The sequence below is a fragment of the Mustela nivalis genome (genome assembly GCF_964662115.1).
Source record: "Mustela nivalis genome assembly, chromosome: 19".
Classification (NCBI taxonomy): Eukaryota; Metazoa; Chordata; class Mammalia; order Carnivora; family Mustelidae; genus Mustela; species Mustela nivalis.
Genome location: NC_139038.1, coordinates 6,724,764 through 6,745,663, shown reverse-complemented (window position 1 = coordinate 6,745,663; position 20,900 = coordinate 6,724,764). Strand labels below are relative to the sequence as shown.

At 44.6% G+C, this 20,900-nt stretch overlaps 1 protein-coding gene across 7 annotated transcripts; it reads right to left on the bottom strand.

The window, feature by feature from the left end:
• Window positions 1–7,866: 7,866 nt before the first annotated feature.
• ZSCAN25 (zinc finger and SCAN domain containing 25) lies at window positions 7,867–20,628 on the bottom strand. 7 transcript variants are annotated; one of them, XM_082712746.1, is made up of 7 exons: window positions 19,723–20,628; window positions 18,025–18,136; window positions 16,292–16,706; window positions 14,914–15,115; window positions 14,242–14,333; window positions 13,523–13,649; window positions 7,867–9,632 (listed from the first exon to the last, which is right to left on the bottom strand). In XM_082712746.1, the coding sequence occupies exons 3-7, from the start codon at window positions 16,676–16,678 to the stop codon at window positions 8,800–8,802; spliced, it is 1,641 nt and encodes a 546-aa protein (XP_082568872.1). In that variant the 5' UTR covers window positions 16,679–16,706; window positions 18,025–18,136; window positions 19,723–20,628; the 3' UTR covers window positions 7,867–8,799. The 7 variants fall into 7 exon arrangements, with proteins under 7 accessions (XP_082568872.1, XP_082568871.1, XP_082568876.1 ...); XM_082712745.1 differs by having other exon boundaries at window positions 16,292–16,709; window positions 19,723–19,800; XM_082712750.1 differs by having other exon boundaries at window positions 16,288–16,706; window positions 19,723–19,788.
• Between the last annotated feature and the right edge of the window lie 272 nt (window positions 20,629–20,900).

Genomic DNA, 20,900 nt, shown 5'->3' with positions numbered 1-20,900 from the left:
AATACTGTGAGAATCTGTTGAAAAGCATTATTAAAAGATAAACTGAAATTAAAAATAGAGTTTCCCTATGATCCTGCAATTGCACTACTGGGTATTTACCCCAAAGATACAGATGTAGTGAAAAGAAGGGCCATCTGTACCCCAATCTTTATAGCCGCAATGGCCACAGTCGCCCAACTGTGGAAAGAACCAAGATGCCCTTCAATGGACGAATGGATAAGGAAGATGTCCATATACACTATGGAGTATTATGCCTCAATCACTAAGGATGAATACCCAACTTTTGTAGCAACATGGACGGGACTGGAAGAGATTATTCTGAGTGAAATAAGTCAAGCAGAGAGAGCCAATTATCATATGATTTCACTTATTTGTGGAGCATAACAAATAGCATGGAGGACATGGGGAGATGGAGAGGAGAAAGGAGTTGAGGGAAATTGGAAGGGAAGGTGAACCATTAGAGACTATGGACACTGAAAAACAACCTGAGGGTTTTGAAGCGGAGGGGGGATGGGGGGTTGGGGGAACCAGGCAGTGGGTATTGGGGAGAGCACGTATTACATGGAGCACTGGGTGTGGTGCAAAAACAATGAATACTGTTATGCTGAAAAGAAATAAAAAAGAAAAAGAAAAATAGGCACTCTACAAATGAATAGGTAACAAATAGGCTCATTATGTGAGGACAATATGTCAAAAGAAAGGATTGAGTTAATATTGAGTTGTATTAATTAAATTTTTAATTAAATTAATTAAATTAAATATTTTTAAAATATTTTTAATTTAAATTTAATTTAATTTAATTTAAAAATATTTTTTAAATATTTTTAATTTAAATTTAATTTAAATTAAAAATTTTTAATTAAATTAAATATTGAGTTGTATTAATTAAATATGAATCATTGCTCTTAAAAAAAATACCCTCTTTCCACGAGGGAAAAAAAAGGATAAAGTGAGGCATATTAAAAATGTTTAGAGTTTGAGCAAAAATCAATTCCCATCAGACAGTAGCAAACCAGAAGTGGCGAGCAGCCCTCCACCCATAGGAGGGAGCGACCAGATATTTATAAACGTAGGAAGCAAAGCAGAGCAACTATCTGATTAGCCTTACAGGGGAAAGCCTATGGCTATTTGTGATTGTTTGCCCTTATGTTTCAATTTCTTTGAGGCACTTATGTAGGCTTATGTAGGCTGCCAAGGCATTAGAACTCCCTATTTAATGGCCTCCTTGTTTAATTAATTTAACAGCATGAAGGACAAAACCTCAATCTGGAATACCTTAAGGACAGTCTTCACCTTGAGTATTAAGTGTGTCAGGGATTTGCCAACTCTACCACCAGCAAAGGCGTGAATACAGCTCAGCAAACTGACGGAGCTGGTTTTACTGAGCTGTTGACTACCACCCAGAGGCAGTAATTGTCTCTGCAAGATCATAGAAAGCACGGGAAAGGTCCAAAGACAGTGGCGCTGGATCACTTGCTTCTAGATCTGCTACACTGGATTTTCTGAGTCAGATGCCATTATTCTCTGAGCAAATGATCTTCTAGAATCCAACCCCATACAATCTAGTTACCTCTCCCACTGCTCCACTGACCTTTCTGAAGTACAGAGTACTCCAGTGTAGAGGTATGATGAGGGCCAGCTGGGATTTACCAGATGGCAATGGGGATCATTTTTGGAGTAGGGGAGGGCAGAGAAGCTAGGGAACAGTAAGGACACTGGAATGTTGCAGGTCCCTAGGTGTAACAGCTCCTACTGATCTAAGAGTGCGTGAAGACACTGCTGTGGGCTGGAGCTGAGGTGCTCTGAGGTTTGCTAGAGCCTGGTGTTATGGGAGCTTTCACATGTAAACCTATAGTCACCAGGTGGTACATAAACTCTATCACACATTAGAGGTGTCAAGCAAATGGGGTGCCTAATTCCCAGCATATCAGTTAAATCCAAAACACAAACCACCACCAAAAAGTGAGGCTTTCTGAAGACCAGTCCCCAACATCTAACTTTGGTTATTTCATATCCAACAATTCTAAAATTAGACTCATTTTTTTTGCCTTTTAACTCACTGCTGCTCAAACCAGCTAACCCTCCAGATTTCATTTATTTGACCATCAATTTTGCCCTGATATAGAGGTCTGTCATAAGCACCAAGTAAGCTACAAATTGTGAAATAATTCCAAAACACTGTGGACTAAATGCCCACTGGGATACCTGTACATTTGTATTAACCAGAACATGCATTAATTACCAAAGACGCTCCTCCCTGAAGCAATGGGTTAAAACCAGCAGGTTTGGGGGAAATGGTCCCTTACTTGCGACAGAACGTAAAATGTGCCTGAAACTACCTGGAGAGGCCATCAAGGCCTTAAGCAAATGACCAGCCTAAAGGGTGAGGTCAAAGTATCATGTGAGTACACCTACGCAAAACCAAGCCCAGCAATGAAGTCACTGAAAATGGGGCTTTCCATAAAGGAAGCTGCCACACGAAATGTCTTCCTTCAAGTCACTGCATGAAAGGAGCCTTAGCCAAACACAGGCACAGTGAAAAAAGCACAAGAATGAATCTGCATCTCTTGCCCAAGATGAGGTATGATTAATTCAGTGCCTGTATTAGCTATATGCTGCGTCACCCTCCTACTCAGCTCAGGGCCATGATCATTGCACAAGGACTTGCTACGCTTTTCCTCCCACACTCATAACTAGTTAATCCTGTCAGGACTTTTATTTCTTTTTTCATTTTAAATTCTTTTTTTTTTTTTTAAGATTGTATTTATTTATTTATTTGTCAGAGAGTGAGAGAGAAAGCGAGCACGTGCACAGGCAAGTAGAGGCAGAAGCAGGCTCCCTGTCAAGCAAGGAGCCCAATGCAGGACTCGATCCCAGGACTTGGATCATGACCTGAGCTGAAAGCAGCGGCTTAACCTACTGAACCACACAGGCATCCCTCATTTTAAATTCTTATAATAAAATAATTTAAAGTTTACAGAAAAAGTTGCAAAAACAATAATGCAAAATACCCATATATCCTTTACCCAGATTCATTTCTCATCGACACTTTTACCTTTTCTTCCCTCCTCCTCTGCTCTGCCTCCACCTCCCCTCTGTATACAGATGTATGTATATATTGTGTACGTACACATGATGGTCCTCTATCCTTAAATACTTCACTGTGTATTTCCTAAGAACAGAGATACTCTCTTACATAAGCACAACATAGTTATCAACGCTAGTACTTTTAACATCAATACAATAATTTTATCTAATCTAGATCCATATTGCAATTGTGAAAACTGAACCAACAATGCTTTTTAAGGCTGCACAACACTACAAGGTGTGGATGTGCCACAGTTTTTTAAATTACTTATCTTGGGTATTTATGCAGCTCCCAATATTTTCGTGGTTAGTAACTGGGCTGTAATGAATAATGTGTGTATGTATTTTCACGTTATTAGAGGCAATTCTTTAAACCTATCCACAATCTCGTTAGATACTGCAGAATTCTCCTCTGCACAAGGTTGCACTGTTTTGCATGCCATTAGCAACACGTAAGAATTCCTGTTGCCCCACAAACTATCCACAGCATGAACTGTCGAGCTCTGGAGTTTTGGCCAATCAGATGGGGAAAAAAATATTTATCTCTCAGTGTAGTTCAGCATCTTTGAATATGGCTAATAGCCATATTCTCATCTTTTCTATGAAGTCAAGTTTGTCAGTTTTTCAACGGGATTGGTTTGGGGTTTCTTTTTCGCCTTTTAAGTTCCTTGTATATTAGAAATAATAGAATTTTGTGTTATGTCGCAATTACTTTCTCCCAACCTATCATTTGTCTTTGCTTATTGTTTCTGCCATCCAGAAGTTCTCAAAATTTCTATGTAGGAATGCATCAGTCTTTTCCTTAATGCCTCTGGATTTTCAGTCCTAGATTGAAAGTCTTTCCTGAACCCATGTTTTAGAGGAATTCGCATCCACATCGTTTTCTGGTACCTGCATACTTTCATTTTCACATTTGGATTCCTGATTCATCTGGAGTTTATTCTTGAATGTGATGTGAGAAAGGGGTCTATTTTTTTTTTTTATCTTTCCCCGAATCACTGTCCAATTATTCCAATATGACTTTAAAAAAAAAATCTCTGGGAGGCTCAACCCACTGAGCACCTGTCATCAGTTCAGGTCATATCTCAGAGTCCTGGGATTGAGCCCCACATCAGGCTCCCTGCTCAGTGGGGAGTCTGCTTCTCTCTCTCCCTCAGCCCCTCCCCCTACTCCTCTCTCTCAAATAAAATCTTAAATAAATAAATCTGCCCAGTGATCCGAGAGTCCATCTTTATTACATATTAGATTTCTGTACAGACTGAGGGCTATTTCTCAACCCTTCCTGCTATCCCATTGGTCTATTTACACACAAATCCCACAGACTTCCCTGCTGGGTTTTTTCCCATCACTTATTTCCCATTCCTTCCATTAGTGCCTCAATTCAGACAGCAGCAACCCTTTGAAATAAAGGCTGGAAAAACCTTGTGAGAAGATTGGCTCTCAATGATACACTATACCATTCTACTTTTCCTGTTCATACAACATGCTGAGCCTTTTTGCAAGAATCAATGATATTTCTAGATGATACCGATCGGGTTTTCCTCAAGCATTTCAGAGACAGAAATAACAAGCGAACAGCTCCCGGAGATGGGCGTCAAGGAGGTATAAATTGTACCACCTCTTTTTCCCAATCTATCTGAAGGTTAATCTACTACCTCCTTCAGAAATTACAGTTTTTACTAAGGAAGGAAAAACAAGTTGAGACAAGCTCCTGGGTTTGCTGCCATTTCCTGGTCTCTGGCCTCTCAGACGACAGTGCTATGGTAAGAGCATGTAGCAGTGCAGCAGCCCTTTTACTGGAGCCTATCTGCTCTTCCAGAAAACTGAAATTGCTTCTCCCAAGTCCTGCTTTTCAAGGTACAACACCTGCATTACCCAACCCTTTCCACCCTCTCTTTCCTGGCAGTTTAAATTCCCAGCAACAAACACAAGGGAGAACACTGCCTGTCCTCCCTGTTGTAACAAATTTTAACCGAAATTTATTAAAATGTGTCAATACTAGGGACAGTTTGGACACAATAAATCTCTAGAAGTGTGTCCTTCAGAAACTGAGATAATAAAGGGAGAAAAAAGTAAGACAGGAATACAAAATTGTAGGAAGCCCCAGTAAATTTCTTTGGCTTGTAGAATTTCTAGGTGATTTTAATAGGACTGTAATTGGTGGCACAATAGCTAGAGATGACTGCTGTTATCCGGAAGGCCACTAGAGGCTACACGATGTCTTGTTTCTTCCTCAGGTATCCTGACAATCCTTCTAGCTACTGGAAAAAGGCAGAGATCCAGGACTTTCATGCATTCAAATATTTACTGTGTGTACCTTGAAGACCTTATGGAGAAAAAAAGGTTGCCCCTGGCTGCACTAAGTTTAAGTGGCCGCACAAGGCACCTGCATTTACAAAGATGAATCTAGGCCCCAAGCAAGTTCTTTGTGATGTAGAGGGTCCACGGGAGATGCCTGCCTAAAAGGAACTCAAAGCAACAAGCCAGGCTGCCTGCATAGAAACCACCTGGGTTTTAGATTTCCAGCCCCCTATCCTGAGATTCTATTTCAATAGCTCTTGGCTCTGCATGGCAATAATACAATTCATCTATGTGATCTCTCATAAAACTCCTTTGTTTTCTATAAAGTTAGGCTGGGGCATTAAGCTTAGCAGGAAATTGCTCTAGTCCCTGGGAGGCCAGTCTTTTTAATAACTAAACCATCTAATTCATTTCAGCTATTATCCTGAATACTATAAGCAGTGATTCTCAGCCAAGGGTCAATTTTGCCACCCAGGAGACATTTGGCAATGGTGGGAAACCTCCTTAGTTGTTACAGTTGGGGGGTGCTACTGGCATCTAGCAGGTTGAGGCCAAGGATGCCACGCCACATCCTATGATGCACAAAACAGCCAGGACAGCCTCCAAAACAAAGACCTATCTGGAATAAAATGTCAATAGTGCAGCAGTCAAGAAACGGACTAAGTTTAAAAGAGCAAGTAAACTCTAGAGCAACATGTTCCTGATGGTTACTTCCCTCATCTCAGAAGTGGATGAAGTCAGCTTGCGTTGCATGGTGAACTTGAAACCAACTTACTTGTTAAGAAACAAGGGTTCTGGGGGCACCCAAGTGGCTCAGTCAGTTAAGCAGCTGCCTTCAGCTCAGGTCATGATCCTAGGGTCCCGGGATCAAGCCCCAGGTCAGCGGGGAGCCTGCTTTTCCTTTTCCTGCTCCCCCTGCTTGTGCACTCTTGTGAGCGCTCTCTCTCCCCGTCAAAATCTTTTAAAAAAAAGAGAAAAAAGAAGGGTTCTTCTACTTGCCCCTAGGCTGGATGAGATAAAAGACAAACTGGAAATACTGAAGTACAGTTAATCAGACTGCAGGTAACAAGTCGTGGCATACATTTTGAAAAGCAAATGTTTAATGTAGTAACTCCCCAAGACAGACCTTGGCAGAAAGTTACCTGGTTGTCTCACCACCCAAAGGATAAGGAGTCATCAGTTAAGTGGCCGCCTTCAGTTTGGGTCGTGGTCCCAGGGTCCTGGGATCAAGGCCCCACATGGGGTTCCTTGCTCAGCGAGGAGTGTCCTTCTCCCTCTGCCTGCTGCTCCCTCTACTTGTGGCTATCTGACAAATAAACAAAATCTTTAAATTAAAAAAAAAAAAAAAAAAAAAAAAGGCACCATAAGGGACACCTGGATGGCTCTCTTAGGCATCTACTTTCAGCTCAGGTCATGGTCCGGGGTTCTGGGATCAACCAGCATCAGGCTCCCCCTACCCCAACCCCTGCTCAGCAGGGAGTCTTCTTCTCCTCTCCCTCTGACCTTCCCCCTGCTCATGCTCTTGAGTTCTCTCTCTCTCAAGTAAACTTTAAAAAAAATAAATAAATCAATATGGAGAGGCTGGGTCGCTCAGACTATTAAGCATCTGCCTTCAGCTCAGGTCATGATCCCAGGATCCTGGGATCAAGCCATGTATTGGGCTCCCTGCTCAGTAGGTTGCCTGCTTCTCCCTCTCCCACTCCTGCCTGTGTTCCCTCTCTCACTGTCTCTCTCTCTGTCAAGTAAATAAATAAAAGCTTTTTTTTTTTAAATAAATAAATAGATAAAAACAAAAGGCACCACAAGACAAATCATACCTTGTAATTATAGTACTCAGACTCACTCATTCAACAGCCAGCATTCAATGGCACAGCATTACAAGACTGTAGTGTGGTCCATGCTCATTACACAGAATTTTAAGCAGAATATTCCGGAATTTTATACAGAAATGAAACCCTTTAGTGATGGCAAAATAAGAAAGCATAAACAGTTACAAATACTGTATCTCCTCGTTATTATGTAATTTTAAGTGCCCACAAACATCTTTTATTTTTCCTGAATTGGCACTCATGCAAAACAGATCACTACCACCTCGTCATCCCCAGCTGGCGACCAAGAGCCTCAGATGACAAGGATCTGGATGCACCAAGACTATTTAGTAACAAGAGGTAGGTGGCGAACGCATTTCAAGGCAAGACAGTGATAGGACCAAGGACAAAGGTGCAGATCCCAGGTCCACAGTGTTTACAGGAGTATCAGTGGGTTCCACCTTAGGTGGTTCTAAAGAGCAAATATATTCACTAAAACATAAGCTCAAGGTCAAGGATCTTTTCCCCCTATTTTATTCACTGATATACAGGAAACACCTAGCCAAGTTCCTGTTGGGCCTCAATAAATGTGTAGAATGAAGTAAGAATAGAAAAAAAATCATCTTACATGCTACAGTGACATTAAATGGAGGGTATTAATTAATACAAGTTCATTGTTCAGATTCATTTAATTGTATCTTTATACAGAACTTAATGTTTTTTAAAATACTTTCATGTTTATTCAGTGATCAATAACAAAATATTAACTTCCTAATGGATGTGAACTGTTGTTACAGTACAAGGAATAATGGGGAAACTTTACAGATGAGAGTACAATGGTACAGAGACAAAGGGGGCTACAAATAAAGTAAAATAAACAAAGCTGCCTGAGAGATCCCAACAGGGGAGGGAAAGATCCAGCACCGGAGCAGCAGGGCAGAACGACTAAGCACCAGAAGACTATCTTCCCACACAGCACTTAGCACAAACATAACTTAGAATGCCTGGAGTTATTAATGTTTCTGTATGTTTCCACCGCTAAATCACAAGCTCCAGGAGGCTCAGGTTTCATGTGTCTTGTTCACCACTGTGTTCCCAGCACCAGGCACATAGTAGCTGTTCAATAAATATTTGTTAAATGGAAAAGAAGGAAGAGTCTGAGCTAATGATCTTGCAGGTAGAAACAGCCCTCATAAAAAAGAGGCTTAAGTTGTCAACATGGGACAAAATTTTGCCTTTACTACCAGACTTGCTCAAGAGGCAGATATGAACCAACAGAGGCTCTGAAATTCAGGATATCCTTTCTCCAAAAGACGGTGAGAAACTGTTCACATCACTTGGATTAGAGACATGAGGAGCTGTGCTCTCTGGAAACTCAAAATAAATCAGGCCTTTCCCTGGTTGTTTAACAACAAATGGAAAGAAAATGGGTCAAAGTACCTTTCTGCACCCCATCACTCTTCAGCCCCCACCTCAAAGCCCTTCAGTGAATAAGGACAAATGCATCTTCCAATGAGGTCTTCCTCCAGTTGCGGTCCTGAAAGATTCTGCACTTTCCAGGACCTTCTACTGGCAAAAAAAGGTGCATTTCAGCATGGCACACTTACTGCGCCAGGGTCTCCTGGCGATGCTGAGTCTTCTGGTGCCGATTAAGAATGGATCTCTGGTTGAAGCTCCTCCCGCAGGCAGGACAGTGGTAGGGCTTCTCCCCGGTGTGAATCCTCTGGTGTCTGACCAACCGTTCCCCTTTACTGAACCGCTTCCCACACACCTGGCACCCGTACGGCTTCTCGCCTGTGTGGGCTCTCCGGTGCACAGCCAGGTTTGCATTCCTGCTGAAGCTCTTGCCGCACTCACAGGTGTAGGGCTTTTCCCCCGTGTGAGTTCTCCGATGCACCTGCAGATGCTGTCTCCGGGTGAAGCTTTTCCAGCAGTCCCCACACTTGTAGGGCTTCTCCCCCGTGTGACTCCTCTGGTGGACCTCGAGGTGGTGCCTCTGGCTGAAGGTTTTCCAGCACTCGCTGCACACATAAGGTCTCTTTCCCAGGTGTGTTCTCTGGTGCTTCATGAGGTACTCTCTCAAGGTGAACCCCTTTCCACATTCGACACACCCATAGGATTTCTCTTCTTCATGAGTTCGCTGGTGTCTGACAAGATTTGAGCTCCGACTGAAGCCTTTTCCACACTCAGGGCACTGAAAAGGCTTCCAGAAGGAGCTGTGGGTCTTGAGGTCATCCGGCAGGGGTATGACGCCATGCTGAGGAGGCAGCGGCCCCGGCATGTTTCCCAGAGAACTACTGGGCTCCTGCTCACAAGTTCTTCCAAGCTCAGGGCTCTGAAGAGTGGCATCCCCAAACCTCTCTGATGTCACCCGAGCAAGCGCCCCCTTGAGGTCTGACTGCTGGGTTTTAGCCTCCTTTTCCTTGCTCCCAATGCCTACAGGACAAAGGAGATACAGGCTGATTCTACAGGAACTATGAAAGTACATTTATATGTTAGAATCTGGCTCCTAAAGGTTTCCCCCTCACAATTCCCTCTTTTTCCCTCTGACTGAAAACCTCAATACAGTTTCCTTTCATTGACTCTAAAACCAGACTTTGCTCTATTTTTCTCCATCTGCTTCTGAGTGTTTGTGTCCAACCCCCCAAATTCATAGGTTGAAGCCCCAATGTGATGCTATCGGGAGACAGGGTGTTTGAGAAGAAATAAGGTACAGTCATGAGGGTAGAGCCCTCCATGGGATTAGTGTCCATAAAAGAAAAGGAAGAGAAATCAGAGTGCTTTACACAGAGGTTATGTAAGCATGATTCCTCACAATGGGATTGGTGCCCTTGTGAAGAGACAGAGTCACAAGATGGATCCCTCAACTGTCCGCCCCGTGAAGACTGTGAGGTGGCAGCTGGCTGCAAGCGAGGAAGAAGGCACTCTCCAGACACTTAATCTATAGGAACCTTGATCTCGAACTTCCAGAACGCTGAGAAATAAGTGTCTGTTGTTTAAGCCACACAGTCTATAATATTCTACTATAGCAACCCAAGACAAGACTACCTCTGTACCTTTTTACAGAATACTCTGCCAAACTTTAACACCCACTCACTTTTCTACTAACTCAGACTTTCATTTCCTTCTAAATCTAATTCAGTGATTTCCTTGAAGAAACATGCCCTGCTTGCTCTCTTCAGCTAATATATACCGATCAATATATACTGTATCAATATATATAAAATATATACTGATCAAGCATTTTGCTTATCCTATGCTTATTTATTTTTAAAGACTTTATTTATTTATTTGACAGACAGAGATCACAAGCAGGCAGAGAGGCAGGCAGAGAGGGAGAGAGGAGGAAGCAGGCTTGCCACTGAGCAGAGAGCCAGATGCAGTGCCCAATCCCAAGACCCCAAGATCATGGCCTGAGCCGAAGGCAGAGGCCCCAAGCCACTGAGCCATCCAGGCGCCCCATCCTACACTTATTTATACACAATCTTACTGAAAATGCTATTTTACATTCATCAAGGTGTCCTGCCTTCCCTAGAAATTATAAACCTATTCCAGGGATGAACTACTTGAAGTTCTACATATCCTCCCTACGCTTGCTCAGCAAGTAGTCCCTGCTCAAACTGCTCCCTCTGCCTAACCAGATCTTACCAATCAAGGTCTCCTAGGAGCCTCGCACAAGCTTACCGGCTGCTGAATGAATGAATGAACCCACTCTGTCACTGACTTCTACCAGACTGAAATGCCTGTGAATGCTACTGAAATGCCTCAATCCTTCTCAGTGTCCTTCCTCTGATCTCTCTCCAACTCTCTCTAAATTTAAACAGAACAAATATTTACAGAAGATGAGGAAGATGAAAAAAAAAAAAAAAAAAGGAAGGCTCTAGGGAGCAAAGGAGCCAAGACAGCAAAAAAAAAAAAAAAAGACAATGGGCGCCTGGCTGGCTGAGTCCATAGAGCGTTCGACTCTTAATCTCAGTGTTATAAATTCAAGTCCCACACCAGGTGTAGAGATTACTAAAAGTAAAATTTTTAAGAAGAGAAAGAGGGGCACCTGGGTGGCTCAGTGGGTTCAAGCCTCTGCCTTCAGCTCAGGTCATGATCTCAGGGTCCTCCTGGGCTCGAGCCCCGCATCGGGCTCTCTGCTCAGTGGGGAGCCTGCTTCCTCCTCTCTCTCTCTGTCTGCCTCTCTGCCTACTTGTGATCTCCTGTCAGATGAATAGATCAATAAAATCTTTAAAAAAAAAAAAAAAAAAGAAAGAGAGAGAGACAACAAGCAGAACTTAGGAACGGGAAGGGTCCTTTCACGTGAGGCTGTTAAAACATAGAGAGAAAAATCTCGCATGCCTCCGGACCTAAACAAAGATGAAGGACACCAGTCTCACCTCAGATAGATTCTTTCATAAACTTTCCAGGAAATACAAATGCACAAAACATAACTGTAGAGTTCAAATTTTCATAATGAATATAACTATGTAAACAGCATCCAACTCAAGAAACATTACCAGCATCCAGAAAGCCCTCTCCTATACCTTCCAGTGACTATATTCTGCCCACCAGACAAACATGCTATCCAGACTTTGATCACCATAAAGTGCTTTTGCCTGGTCTTGAACTTTATACATTAGATCCACACATTGTTTCTAGCTGCTTCTGCTCATTATTATGCTTTTAGGATTCACCCACATGGTGGAGCATAGCTATAATTACATTTTTTTTTTTTGCTGTTGGTAGTATATGCTTTTACACTGTCAAGAATGTATTGAAATCTCTTTATTTCATTGGCTGGTGTTCATTTGAGTAGTTTCCAGTTTTGAGGTGTTATGAATAATAAAACTGAAACTAAATGCAAAGCACAAGTCTTACCTGGACACTGAGGCGATGCGAGTATGTGCCAGTTATTACCTAGCATGGAATTCTGATTTCTCAGGCCCAATCCTACACAGCTGTCAATGCAGGAGCCATAGGTAAATGGGAATAAATCCCAGGACGATCTGAAGGTGGAGACAGCTGGTAGATAGTATGGGTGGGAAATGGACCTTGGCCCACCCAGACTCCCCATAAACACTTAAGGAAGTGCTTCCGTTGTTTGAAACAATGGGAAGAGGACGAGCATACAGCCAGACTCTCTACAACAATCAGAATGGCCAAGAACACATAAAAACCCTCTGGGAATAGGAGGAGAACAGAATACTTCCAGCACATTGGCAGCATCACTGGTAGAATCTCATCCCAAGGGGGATCAAGGTGCTGAAATACTAGTACCACCATCTGGGCCACTGTACTAGCTCCTGCACTGCACAGTTATGTCCGGGGGTTTCCACATCCTCTACTGCTACAGAAGTCTTACATCTTTGTAACGTATGTTGGTAGCCTATGGCCACTCACATCACTACCATGGCGTGACAACCCTGTCCTGGACCAAGTCTCGTTAAGTCCCTCCTCTAGTGCCCCTTACGCTACGCCATAATGACATTATATACACCTGAGCTCTTCACCTGAACTGGTAAGATCACAGAGGCAAGCACCTTTAAGGCAGAATGTTGACCACATAAAATGCCAAATAAACATTTCTGAGCCAATAAATAAATGCTAACTCATAAAAAAAAATTTGTACTACTAATAAAAATATCTGACACTACTATATTCACCAAATATTAATCCTCACAACACTGTGAGATTTCTATAAACGTTCCCATTTTGCAACTGAAAACGAGAGGCCTGAAAAGGTCACCTATGGTGCCCCAGGTCACTATCAGTAAGTGATGGAGCCAGGATGGGTTTACATGCACTAAAGAAGTAGAGTGATACTCTGCTCGCTCTGTGACACGGGCCCACATGGACCTCTCTGGTTTCTAACACCCTTCTGTCCATGCTCCTGCCATCCTCTGTACACACATCTCGTGCTCCAAAGGCTTCCATGCCCTTAGTCCAGCCCCAAAACAAAGCTGCAAAGGTGGGGCCAACACCCAGGGGGGCACTCAATACATCTCTGCCAAGTAAAAAGATCAGAGGATCATCTTTTGCTGTTCTTTTGCTCTCAAGCCTTGGTTCAGTCACACAGTGGGTGCTCCAGGAGTCTAATGACCAGCCACTCTCATCACAACCAGAATAACTACCTTGTGATTTCTTGTCCCCTTGACTGCTCCTGTCCTGACAGGAAAACACGTGGCCAGCTCCTTAAACCTGGGTCCACTCTCTTTCCTTGGACCCATTTACTCATCTTCTGTCAGTAGTACCAGGTTCTAAAATCCAGGGCAAGGATAAGAACCCTGACCTGTAGCTTTTAAAATTCCTCAGTTTCTTACCTTTGGAATGGAAATTCTTACCTGGAGCTGAGACCCCACAGTCTCGGGGTTCCACATATTCCCCAAAGCAGTCTATCTGGGCTGGGGTCACATGCCTCCATTCCTCCTCAGGGAAAGCCAAGGCCATATCTTTAAATGTCCCCAACCCCTGAAACAACAGGAGACTGCTATGGATAGAGAAATAATCCCAAGGTAGGAAGAATCTAAAAGCAGAAGAGAACACAGGAGACAACACTCTAGGGAAGAAGGGACCAAGAAGACCAAAGGAACTGGGTCGCTAGTGCTCTCGGGAGCAGAAGGGCCTACCTCTCAACAGTTTAATGACAGGGAAGTAATGGACTCGTCTGAGCCACTGTATTTCTAAGTCTCTGCTGCAGCCACTAAGCTTGTACCCTCACAACCAAAGAACCCAATTTCCATTTTTCAAATGCTTCAAAGCTGCTATTTATCCCCTCACCTAAAGCCTAGTGGCTTCTATCCATAAGGTCTTCCTCCTCACGATTAAAAGAGTAATCCTGAGTCAATCGGGAAGGAAAAAAAAAGTCACAAAGCCGTAGAAGGAAGTGAGTGTTAACAACTAGGGATGATAAAGTGAAGAAAACAAACCTGCCACAACCATCAGAACAAGAAAGGTGAATTCAACTTGTGGATAGCACTTTGTTGTGCAGAGAAACCTTAGGGAAAGTGAACCTCATTCAAAACAACGTCATGGTCCCCAGAAGGGGAGAGGTACAGCTCACCTGGGGTCCAGCTGTAAGGAACCCAGCTGCCATCTCTTGGTCTCTGGTGTTCACGGAAGGGAGGCCAGGACCAGCCTGAAGAACTGGCAGAGCTAAGCAAAGGGAAAAAAGCATAAGAAAGATTAGCACTGCCTTGCAGTTAACTTGTTCAAAGGTGTCCACTGCCTGACACACAGAACCCTAAGAACCTTAAAGCTGGGGTGCGGGTACAGACTATCCTGCTCTCCACTGGGAAGATAATCCCAACCCAATATGCCCTGCCCCTTGAAGGCCAGCCAAGCTCCCTGGTCACACTCTGGCAATAAGCTCCTTTGAGATTCACTAACACAATGAAGTCATACATTACTTTCAGGGATATGGTCTGTCTGCCCACTTAAAAAATATCCCTACATGTCACCTGCCTATTTCTAGATTTCTAGAAGGGATGTGAGGGAAAAGAGAAGAAAAGAAATGGTAAGAGAACACAATCCCGGGTACCCCCTGCAGAAATCAGAGAATCAAGATACAGAAAACAATTCCACTTCATCTCTTTCCTACTAAAGTCAAGGAAGTAACCAGGAAAAATCAGAATTACAGCCCACAGGTCACTTCATTTAACAACTGCTGGACTTGTAAAGGATAGGATCACAAAGCACAGTCTTCTATGTCCTTACTTTACTGTTTGCATCTTACCCTGCTCCTGGAAGGCTTGTGTCCCAGCTCCAGGGTCCTGACTGAGTTGCTCCTCAGTGCCTTGGTCTAGGCCTTGAACTCCTTCCCCATGGGGCATACCCCACTCGGGCTTGATCTCCACCGGCCCCAGGTGCACACCTGGTTCCCAAGGGCCTCTGCCAAGTGCTGTCTCCTGCTGCTCTCCCTGCACGTGGCATGGAACCTAAGGACAGTCCCCAACACCTATTAGAATGAGGCCTGGGGGAGGGATCTGAATTAAAACCTAAAAAGAAAACCTAGAAAAGAACCATTCCAGCTGCAAGGGAGGGGAAGAAAAAGCTGGCTAGGTTCTTCCACAGGATGTCGGTAAGAAGGTGAAAAAGAGACTAAGCTCTCTTTATCAGGCTATGAGCAACTGTTCTATGTCCATGCCATTCTGCAAGGGTCCCTCAGCCTAACAGAATTCCACCATGCATAATGTCACAGAGAGGCTAAATATTGTTTGATTGAGAACTTTAGCCCAAAACACTCCCTACTAGGAAAAAAAAAAATCCCCCAATTACAAATGCTAAAAGTAAAAAATACAAGCTCTGTTTCCATAGTGAATTACCTAGTGAAAAAAACTAGCTCTAAAAATAGCAAGAAAAATCAGGACAACTCATATTGAGATACACTCACAAAAACAGGCCCCTTTGGGTCTACTTTTAAGCTTCTGGGCTGGGAGTAAAAAAATAATTCTTGGGATTATGGAGGAAGTCTGGGGTAACTACAGCAGGAAAGGAAAGATGAAGTTAAGAAAGACAGTTACTTGCAAGCAAAACAGTAATGTTAAGTCCTGCTCTCTTCTTTCCCAGACAATAATCAGGTGATTATACCAAAGAGTCACAGACACCAGCCAAAGTCCCAAGGAAGTATCTAAGATGCAGTTGCCTGGTATGACCAGACCACCACCACAGAATCGCTGATGTGAGCCACTTAAGTTGATATCCCAGATGTGGAAATTGCACTGTGCAGACCATGCTTCTTAGGAAGAATATTCACCCAACTGGAATTCTCTGCATTCTCACATGCATCCTGCCCAAAGAGGAATGAGTTGAGGAACCTTAAAAGTAAGGTTCCTTAGGCCTGAGGCTCACAAGGGAAATATGGCCAGGCCTCTTGTCCTGATGACCAAAAAAGGAAGCTAACAGCCCTTCTACAAGCCCTGCACCTTCCCTGAGAATGGATTTTCTTGCTGAAAACTCCACTGCCCTCCAGAAAGTACTTCAGGGGGTCTGGGAGCAGGGGAAGGAGACTGTATACCTCATTGACTCCCACTGCTTCCTCAAACCTTTCAATTCTTTAAATCTCCCCTTCCCACACCAATGAAACAAGACCCAGATTCCCCCTTCTCACCCACCGCCTTGGCCTCCAATGTTCTCTCTGTGAAGTCTTCCACCATGGCCACAAGAGCCTTGCCACTCTCCAGGCCATGCTCCCGAATCCAGGCATAGAACTCCCGAGGCAGGATGGTCAGGAACTGCTCCAGCACCAGCAGCTCCAAGATCTGCTCCTTGGTGTGCAGCTCAGGCCTCAACCACTGGCGACAGAGTTCCTGGAGTTCCCTGAGGGCTTCCTGGGGACCAGCTGCCTCCTGGTAGCGGAACTGCCGAAACCTCAGACGAAAAGTCTCCGGACTAGGGTCCTCCCTTCCCCTGCCCCATGGCAACTCTTTCTCCAGCTTTACCACAGGAACACCCATCGGCTGCTGAGGGTCTTCTGCCATCCCTGGACGCTCTTTAAGCATCTTCACACCCTCCCAGAAGACTGAGTGTCTGCTGGGAAGGCCAGACAAACAATAATGGAAGCATAAATGAGAAAAAGAAAAACTCAGTCCATCCCAGTTCTGTGCCTACCATCAATGGCTCTTCTGCTGGAGAACATGACAATTACTTTCAAAAACCTGAACATATATCCTAAAAATTACATCAATTCTAGTTAGTTATGCTAACTACCAAGTATGTGCAGAAAAATGTAGAGACTTTACTTTATGCCCACAAACACTGCAGGATCTCATCAGGGAAATAACGCGAAAATCAGAGAATATAAAATAGGTTATAATTAGATCAGTCACACAGACCTACTCTTCCAAAGGTGTAATACATTTTCAGTAAATATATATGCCAAACCTGCAAAAACCAGAAATATAATACAGATGCGGTGCCTGGGCTGCTCAGTCGGTTGAGCCTCTGCCTCCAGCTCCAGTCATGATCTTGGAGACTTGGGATCAAGCCCTATGTAAGGCTCTCTGCTCAGCAGGGAGTCTGCTTCTCCACCTCCCTCTGTGTTCTCTCTCCCTCTCTTGCTCTCTCTCAAATAAATAAATAAAATCTTAAATATATATATATGTATATATATATATTAAAAATATAAAACAAGACAAACACAGCACTTACCCTTTGATACTCATATACTAGCACAGCAGAGAGAAAAAATATATACATGCAAATAAATTAAAATTATAAATGGAGATAAGTTCTAGAAAGGAAATATGTACAGTGCTGTTAATGGAGGATGAACAACTTGAAGAACAATTTTCTGAAAAAATGACATGTAGGCTGAGACCCAAAGGATGAGAATGAATCAGTCATTCAGATTTTTCCACGCACAAGGACTGAGACCAGAAATTACTCTGTATATCTGAGAACAAGCCAAAGTGAAGTATGGCTTCTGCAGAGTTCAGTGACAACGCTGCACGAGAAGAGGCGGCAGAGGCAGGCAGAACCAGATTATCCAGGAACTGGAACACACTAAAAATTATGAGTTAATCTTACTTTAGCAAGGAGCCACATGTTTTATAAAAGTCATTTTGCAGGGCACATGGGCAGCTCAGTCGATTAAGTGGCTACCTTCGGCTCAGGTAATGATCTCAGGGTCCTGATATCGAGCCCCATGTCAGGCTCCTTGCTCAGTAGAGAGCCTACTGCTCCCTCTCCCTCTGCCTGCCACTCTGCCTACTTGTGCTCTCTCTCTGTGAGTCAAGTAAATAAAATCTTTAAAAAGAAAAAAAAAAAAAGAAAAGAAAGTTTATTTTGCCTGTGGTATGTCAATGGACTATAGTTTAGAGGGGACAGGAAGGGAAGCAGCACTTACAGTGGTCCAAGCAGGAGAGGCTCAGGATGGTGACAAAGCAGACAGTCAAGACATATTCTGGAGGTAAAACCAATAGACTTGCCAGTGGCTTGGATGTGACCGTGTGCTCAGCCTAAAGAAAACAAAAGAGTGACATATATGTATCATTACAATTGGTCAAAAGATTTTTAACTTCTGGGATGGCTCAGTCAGTTAAGGGCAGACTCTCGATTTCCCTCAGGTCATGATCTCAGGGTCCTGGGATCCAGCACTGCTTTGTGTTCCTCCTCAGCACATGGTCTGCTTCAGGATTCTCTCCCTCTCCCTCTGCTCCTCCACCCACTGCTTTCTCCCTCTAAAATAAAATTTTTTTAAAAGTGGGGGGGGGGGGGGGGGACACCCGGGTGGCTCAGTTGGTTAAGCGGCTGCCTTCAGCTCGGGTCATGATTCCAGGGTCCTGGGATCGAGCCCCACATCAGGCTCCCTGCTCAGCAAAGAGCCTGCTTCTCTCTCTCCCCCTCTCCCTGACGCTCTGCTTACTTGTGCCTGCTCTCTCTCTCTCTGTCAAATAAACAAATATAATATTTTTATATATTATATATATTTTTAAAATATAAAATATATTCTTTTTAATTAAAAAAAATTAAGATTTTTAACTTCTATAGGCTCTCCCAGTTAGAAAGCCTGTGAGCACACACTCTGATTCAATACTTAATAACCATTCTGTATAGGGAGTATTACTCCCCCTACTTTTCAAATGAAGAAACTGGAGCTGTAAAACGTTAGATGACCTAGGTCGGCCTCCCAAAAGATAAGGTACAGATAAACCACAGGGGGAGCCAAAATGAGAGAAAGGTTAATGTCGGTTCAAGTACTCATGAAAAAAGAAGGGGCTTACACTAGACTGGCTGAATACTATTCCATTTCACGACGGGCTCAGGCTGGGGGTGCGCGGTACCCAGGCTGGGGAGACAGTGGAGAAGGGGCTGGGTTTTTGGAGAAGGGAAAGATCACTCTTAACCTACAGAGAATAATCAAACTTGGCAGGAGGTACTTCCGAAACTTCTACTTAATATCCTATTGGGTGCTCTGCAGTTATACACCCTTCGTAAGCCCATTTTTCATCTTCAACCCGTTCATTTTTCTCTGCTGCACCAAGAGAGACTTCTCTCGCGACTTCCCAGCTACTGCACGTACTCACTCCCATTCACTCCCCTGTTGGAATTTAGGGCGCTACGGCGCAATTGTTTACCAGCGTGTCTCCCCGACTACCAGACTCCCCGAAGGCGCGCAAGGTCCTTTTTCATCCTTCATCCCTGGCCCTTCACGAAGAGAAGGCTTAAAAGAGAAGCCATTCTTTACGTGAGCGTCCCACGTCTTGATCTAAAATGGCTACTTTCAAATTTTCTGAGAGGGCTGCTCTGGTTCCAGGTCTCGAGTTCGCGGACGCCCCGAGCGCTGAGGTAACCCTGGCCGGGCGGGCCCGGGTCCGCTCCCACCTGAGCCCCTGTGTCCCGCCCCACCAAGGCCTCCGTGCCGCGGGAGGTTGCTCCGGGGAGACGCGCCGCCCGCTACCTCAGCCCCGCCGCCGCCACCGCAGCGGTCCCGAAACGCTGCCCCCCCGACCGCCTCAGCCCGCAGAGGCCCCGAAACCCTACCCCGCCGCCGCCTTCACCCGCCGCGCCGCGTCGCCCCGCGTCACCCCAACCCAACACTCACCCGCAGCCCTTCAACAACGCCAGGCCCGAGCGCTCGGAGGACCGGATGTGGGCCGCGGACGCTGTCAGACAGGTGCGTGAGGAAAGAGCCCCCTTCCGCTTCCTCTCTAGGACTCCCGGAGGTCGGGGAGTCTCTATGGTCGCCGGTCCACTGGGCCTGTCCGGGGAGACTGAGCTGCTCTTCCAAGGCTAACTCGTGCCCTAGAGGCTCGAGGTCCTCACGGTCGTCAGGTCTTTTGGCGCCTCCGCGCCTTGGCATCTGCTTTCCCTTCGTGAGAAGGTCCCTTCAGACACACTACTGGGCATGAAGCCTCTTTCAGCGGGCTGTATAGGCCAACACGTGCTTATTCCGCGCTTCTTGTACTTTGTGCAAGGCGCAGGGGCCAAGGGTGACGGAGGGAAGCACCGAATTCTATAGGTTTACATAAGAGGGGCCTCCCCCGCGAATAGTTTGGAAGAGGAAGTCAGGGAAGACTTCCTGGAGGAGGGGCACCTCAGCTCAGATTTGAAGGGTGAGTTTTTAAAAAGTGAGGTGAGTGTCCCCAGGGAGTGGGGAGGGGTTGACGGCATTCCCACACAACCCGGGCCACTGGAGCACACGGTTAAACTTAGTATTTCAGCTGGTGAGCTAAAGGCAATGGGGAGCCATGGAAAGGTTTCAAGGCGGGAAGGGACACAATTTGTGAAGATGCTGCTGAGAACCCTTCAAGAAAGACCGAGCAAGAGGGGAGGGAGGTGGAGAAACGAGATGGCTGACTGTTGCGTAAAAGGAAGCTTAAGAAGCAGTCCAGGAGAGAGAGGATGGTACAGACCTGGGACAGTCCCTGAGACCAGAAATTGCCAAGAGTGATTCTATATGAAACTTACTGGGGAAGTAACATTGCCAGGGTTTGAGGATTAATTGGATCTGGAGGATGAGAGAGAGGGTGAAATAATTTGGTAAATGACCAAAGCCACATATATTTATAAGAATGAACATTTTATGGCTATCAGACATATGAAAAAATGTTCATCACTAGCCATCAGGGAGATGCAAATTAAAACCACATTGAGATAACACCTGACACCAGTTAGAATGGCCAAAATTAGCAAGACAGGAAACAACATGTGTTGGGGAGGATGTGGAGAAAGGGGAACCCTCTTACACTGTTGGTGGGAATGCAAGTTGGTGCAGCCACT

Excerpts from the sequence above, each read along its gene's own strand:
- ZSCAN25 (XM_082712746.1), bottom strand. The coding sequence starts at position 16,678 with ATGCTTAAAGAGCGTCCAGGGATGGCAGAAGACCCTCAGCAGCCGATG. Across the intron at positions 15,116-16,291 it reads GAACATTGGAGGCCAAGGCG|GTTCCATGCCACGTGCAGGG; the intron begins GTGGGTGAGAAG and ends GACTGTCCTTAG. Across the intron at positions 13,650-14,241 it reads TCCTTACAGCTGGACCCCAG|GGGTTGGGGACATTTAAAGA; the intron begins GTGAGCTGTACC and ends CTGTTGTTTCAG.